Below are 6,351 nucleotides of genomic sequence, written 5' to 3' on the forward strand. Positions count from 1 at the left end.
ATATACATGCATATTTTAAGTGAGATAATGATACAACTTTCTAATTAACTAACCACTATCATAAAAATGACTCTACAACTCGACTTTACAACACTCCAAACATCCGGTGATACCAAGTCACAAGCTCTATAAGAGCATTCTAGACATCCCTATACAACAGTATGTAATAAAAGAAGAAAGATATAGAACTAGATAGAGGGTGACTCTGAGCCCTGCGAACTGCGGCAAGTATACCTTGAAGTCTCGAAATCCGGGCTCGACTCACCGGTGCCTCGGTTGGTAAGAGGTACCTAGATCTGCACAAAAATATGTACAGAAGTGTAGTATGAGTACACCATAATGGTACCCATTAAATATCAAGATTAATCTCGATAGACTAATTACGAGGTTAGGTCAAAACCGTATTGGAATAAATAAGAATATTGAACAGGTATATGACAGTATGATAATGAAAAACAAAGGAAATAATGCAATGAATAAATATGACAAGGATAGCTATTCTGAACCAAGGAAATTAAGACATCACAGAAGAAATCACATAGTAAGAATGCCAAGGAAAGCAATGCAAACAAAACACAAGTGTTGTAAATGAAAGGTATCAAGAAGTATCACTACCGAGGTACCACCTCTTAGTCTCATTTCTAAAATCAAACACAATCTTTTCTTATATCACCGTGGGAGCCTTGCATTTAGTTTTGAAAATCATTTTTCCGGAATAGCTACCCGCGCTTTAGCCCACCTTATCACACCGTGTGGCTTCAAGTAGTTCCCTTACTAGCAACACGCGTATCAAGCCCACCTTATCTTATCATATGCCTTTTGATCCCAAACCCTTATAACACCACATGCGTATTGATATTACAACGTATTAAAAACCACACCTCAAGTGCCCAATACCAGAATTTGCCACAAAAGTCAACAATAATAGTGTTTCCACTATAAATAGCCCATGGCTTAACCACAACAAGAACAAGAGTCTCAACAATAGCAACCGAAAGTGAATAACTCAAAAAGAATGGTATTTCAACAAATTACAACCTTGCCTTAGCGTGAATCACGGCCTTTGTCACAAGAAACAAGACAAGTATTAACGATGTCAAGTAAAGCATGTGAAGATAGGCTAATGATGATGGATAAAACATATAATGGCAACTCACTTAAACGCATGAAAGGGATCTACATAGCTATAACTGGTCAATTGCCACACTTAGCCCGCATACACACTCGTAACCTTGCGACACGGATTCTACATATCACAAATAACACAAAACAACACCAATCCTAAGGAAAAATTCTCCCGTACAAAGATAGGCAAGACACTTACCTCGAAACACGCTAACTCAATCCACTAGTAAGCCTTTCCTGCAATTATCCAACTCTGAATGTATCAAATCTAGCCAAAATAACTTCATACCATAAACACAAACTATAGGAATTATTCCGAACAATAAAGTTGCAATCTTTAAAGATAAACAAAAATCCAACTCAAAAGGTCAACCCCGGGATCGCACCTCAGAACCTGACCAAACTTACAAAATCCAAACACCCATTCGATAACGAGTTTACCCATACAAGAATTACTCAAATCTGACTTCAAATCGCCAAAATTTAGTCTAAGAAGTTTCACAAGGTTTCCCCAAATTTTCCTACTCAAATCACTAAATAATTGACGAAAATAACAATGGATTCATGTATAATATCAAAATCCGACTTAGAATCACTTACCCCAATAATTTCCTTAAAAATCCCTCGAAATATCGCCACAAACCTAGCTCTCTAAGTCACAAGATGAAAAATGAAACAAACCCTCGTCTCAAGCCATTTCTGCCCAGTGATATGTGCTTCTGTGGTCAAACCATCGCACCTGCGACCCCGCACCTGCAGAAAATCCATCCACAGGTGCAGTTCCCACTAAGGTCAGGGAATTCTGCTTTTGTAGAAAAAATCACGCACCTGCACTCACGCACTTGAGAAGCATGGACGCACATGCGAAAGGTCTCCGCTTCTGCGACCCTAGGGTTGGCTAGCCACTTCCGCTTCTGCGAAGCTTCTCTCGCACCGCACGTCCACTCCTGCTCATAGTTGACCGCACCTGCGGTCATAACTAGACAAACTAAACCTCGCTTTTGTGGCTCATAGGCACTCTTGCAGGGCTGCACCTACGGCACAAAGTGTGTAGGTGCGATCGTACCGGAACCTCAGCAGCTTCATTATTCCCTTATGCCAAAAATTATTCTGATTTCAATCGAATTCACTCCCGGGCCCCTGAGACCCCATCCGAATATACTAACAAGTTCCGTAACACATAACGGACCTACTCGAGGCCAAAAATCACATCAAACAATATCGATTCTACGAATCACAACCCAATTCAAGCCTATTGAAACTATGAACATCCAACTTCCAAACTTAATGCCAAATCATATACCAAAACAACTCTGATTGACCTCAAATTTTGCACACAAGTCATAAATGACATAAAAGACCTATTCTAACTTTCGGAATTGGATTCTGACCCCTGATATCAATAAAGTCAACTCCCGGTAAACTTTTCAACCTTACAAACCTTCAACTTCCTAACTTTCGCTAATTCAAGCCGAAACGACCTACAGACCTCCAAATGAATACCCGGACACGCTCCTAAGTTCAAAATCACCATATGAGGCTATTAGAACAACTAAAACTCCATTCCAGAGTCATTTACATAAAACTCAAAGGACGGTCAACTCTTTCAACTAAAACCTCCAACTTTGGGACTAAGTATCCCAATTCACCGAACTCACCCAAACCCAAAAGAAAACACACCCAGTAAGTCACAAAACAACAATACAACATAGAGGAACCAATAAACATGGGAATGAGGCTAAATTATTCAAAACAATCGGTCGTGCTATTACATCCTCCCCTATTAAAATAATTGTTCGTCCTCGAATGAGTACAGATATATAATTGAAGTGGTTAAAAGATGAGGATAACGGCTACGCATATCATGCTCGGTCTCCCAAGTCGCCCCCGACTGGTTGACCCCTCCATTGAACCTTCACTAATGTAATTCTCTTTGACCTTAGCTTCCGGACCTGCCTATCCAAACTAGCCACCGACTCCTCAACATAAAACAAATCCTTGTCCATTTGGATTGAGCTAAAATCTAACACATGGGACGGATCACCGTGATACTTCAAGAGCACAGAAACATGGAATACCGGATGAACTACAACTAGACTAAGTGGCAATGCAAGCTTGTAGGCCACCTCACCAATCCTCTCAAGAATCTTAAAAGGTGTGATATACCTAGGGCCAAACTTTCCATTCTTCCCGAACTTCATAACACCCTTCATGGCCGAAACCCAGAGCAAGAGCTGCTCTCCAACCATGAATACAACATCACAATCCTTTTGGTCCGTATAAATCTTCTGTCTAGATTGGGTTGTATGAAGCCGATCCTGAATCAACTTAACCTTTTCCAAAGAATCCTGAACCAAGTCAGTACCTAATAACCTCGCCTCACCCGGCTCAAACCAACCCACCGGAGACGAACACTGCATCCTATACAAGGCCTCATACGAAGCCATCTGAATACTCGAGTGGTAGCTATTGTTATAGGAAAACTCCACAAGTGGCAAGAACCCCCGAACACCATAACACAAGCACAAAGCATATCCTACAATATCAAAATAGTGCACTCGGACAATCCGTCCCTCTGAGGGTGGAATGTTGTACTCAATTCAACTCGTGTGCCTAACTCACATTGTACGACCTTCTAGAATTGTAATGTAAACTGCATACCCCAGTCAGAGATGATGGATACCGACACTCCATGAAGTCGGACAATCTCGTAAATGTAGACTTGAGCCAAATTCTCTGAAGAATAAGTGGTCACCACTGGAATAAAATGAGCCGACTTGGTCATCCTATCCACAATCACCCATACTGCATCAAACCTATTCTGAGTCTGTGGGAGACCAACAATAAAATCTATAATAACTCGCTCCCATTTCCACTCGGGTATCTCAAGCCTCTGAAACAACCCACCTGGCCGTTGATGCTCATACTTCACCTGCTAATAATTTAGGCACCGAGCTACATACTCCGCTATGTCTTTCTTCATCCTCCTCTAACAATAGTGCTACTTCAAGTCCTGATATATCTTAGTGACACCCAGATGAATGGAGTACCACGAACTGTGAGCCTCCTGAAGAATCAACTCACGCAAACCCTCAACATTTAGCACACACAGTCGGCCCTACATATGTAGCACACTGTCATCCCCAATAGTAACCTCTTTGGCATCGACGTGCTGAAGCGTGTCCTTGAGGACAAGCAAATGGGGGTCATCATATGAACACTCTTTGATAAGATCATATAGAGAAGATCGAAGAACCATGCAAGCCAGAACTCGACTTGGCTCCAAAAAATTCAATCTAACAAACTAGTTGGCGAAGGCCTGAACATCTAATGCTAATGGCCTCTCCGCTACCAGTAGATATGCTAAACTGACCAAACTCTCCGCCTTTTGACTCAAGGAATCAACCACGATATTGGACTTCTTGGGATGATATAGAATAGTGATATCATAGTCCTTGAGAAACTTTAAGCATCTCCGTTGTTGAAAGTTAAGATCCTTCTGTTGGGACAAATGTTGTAGGCTCCGGTGGTCGGTGTAGACCTCACAAGGGACACCATACAAATAGTGCTGCCAAATCTTCAAGGCATGGTCAATAGCTGCTAATTCCAAGTCGTGGACATGATAATTCTTCTCACGCACCTTCAGTTGTCTAGACGCGTAGGCAATTACCATGCCATCTTGCATCAATACTGCATCGGCGTCAACACGTGATGCATCACAGTACACCATGTAAGACCCCAAACCCATAGGCCACACCAATATTTGGGTTGTAGTCGAGGCATTCTTGAGCTTTTGAAAGCTCTCCTCATATTCCTCAGTACATCTGAACGGAGCACCCTTCTGGGTCAATCTGGTCATAGGTACAACAATAGATGAGAAGGCCTTTATGAAATGACGGTAATAGCCTGCAAAACCAAGGAAACTCCAGATCAAAGCTAACGATGGTCTGGTCCAACTCTGCACTACGTCATTCTTCTTAGGATATACCTTGATCCCCTCACACGACACCACATGACCCAAAAATGCCACCGAATCAGGATAGAATTCACACTCTGAAAATTTTACATACAACTTCTTTTCTCTCAAGGTCTGGAGCACAATCCTCAAATGTTGTTCATGATCCTCCCGGCTCCGAGAGTACACAAAGATGTCACCAATAAACACAATGATGAATGAATCAAGATATGGAATACACTGTTCATCAAGTGCATGAATGATACTGGGGTGTTAGTCAGCCCGAATGACATCACGAGGAACTCATAGTGACCAAACCGAGTCCTGAAAGCAGCCTTCAGAATATCCGAATCCCGAATCTTCAGTTGATGATATCCTGACAGCAATTCAATCTTTGAGAACACTCTAGAATCTTGTAGTTGATCAAATAGGTCATCAATGTGTGGCAACGAATACATATTCTTCACTGTAACCTTGTTCAACAACCGATAATTAATACACATGCACATAGAATCATCCTTTACAAATAAGACCGGAGCACCCCCAAGGTGACACACCGGGCTAAATGAAACCCTTATCGAGCAATTCTTACAACTGATCCTTTAACTCCACTGAGGCCATATGATATGGTGGAATAGAAATGAGCTGAGTGACCGGCAACAAATCAATACCAAAATAGATATCCCTATTGGGTGGCATGCCCGGAAGTTCCGCCGAAAAAACATCTGGATAATCGCTCACTCCCGGATCTAACTCAATGATAGAAGTGTCAACACTAACATCTCTCACAAAGGCTAGTTATGCATCAATCCCCTTCCCAACCATCCATTGTGACTTAAGGAAAGACACTACCCTGCTAGGAACATAATCCAAAGTACCCCTCCACTCCAATCGCGGTAAACCTGACATAGCCAACATCTCTGCCTTGGCATGACAATCGAGAATAGCATGACAGGGCGACAACCAGTCCATGCCCAAAATAACATCAAAGTCTACCATAATGAGAAACAATAGATCAACTCTGGTCTCAAAACCACCAAGAACAACTAAACACGACTGATACACACGGTCAACAACAATAGAATCTCCTACAGGCATGGAAACATAAACAGGAGAGCTCAAAGAATCACGAGATATACCCAAACATGGAGAAAAGTAAGATGATACATATGAATAAGTGGAGCCTGGATCAAATCTAATTCATGCATCTCTATGAAAAATCAGAACAATACCTGTGATAACTGCGTCCGAGGCAACCGCCTCCGTCCTAC

General features: G+C 41.9%; 1 protein-coding gene across 1 annotated transcript; it reads right to left on the reverse strand.

The window, feature by feature from the left end:
• Positions 1-2,987: 2,987 nt before the first annotated feature.
• On the reverse strand, positions 2,988-3,572 carry LOC138893737 (uncharacterized). The gene has a single exon (XM_070178392.1). The coding sequence runs from the start codon at positions 3,570-3,572 to the stop codon at positions 2,988-2,990; it is 585 nt and encodes a 194-aa protein (XP_070034493.1).
• Between the last annotated feature and the right edge of the window lie 2,779 nt (positions 3,573-6,351).

This window comes from Nicotiana tomentosiformis, chromosome 6 (genome assembly GCF_000390325.3).
Source record: "Nicotiana tomentosiformis chromosome 6, ASM39032v3, whole genome shotgun sequence".
NCBI classification, from domain to species: domain Eukaryota; kingdom Viridiplantae; phylum Streptophyta; class Magnoliopsida; order Solanales; family Solanaceae; genus Nicotiana; species Nicotiana tomentosiformis.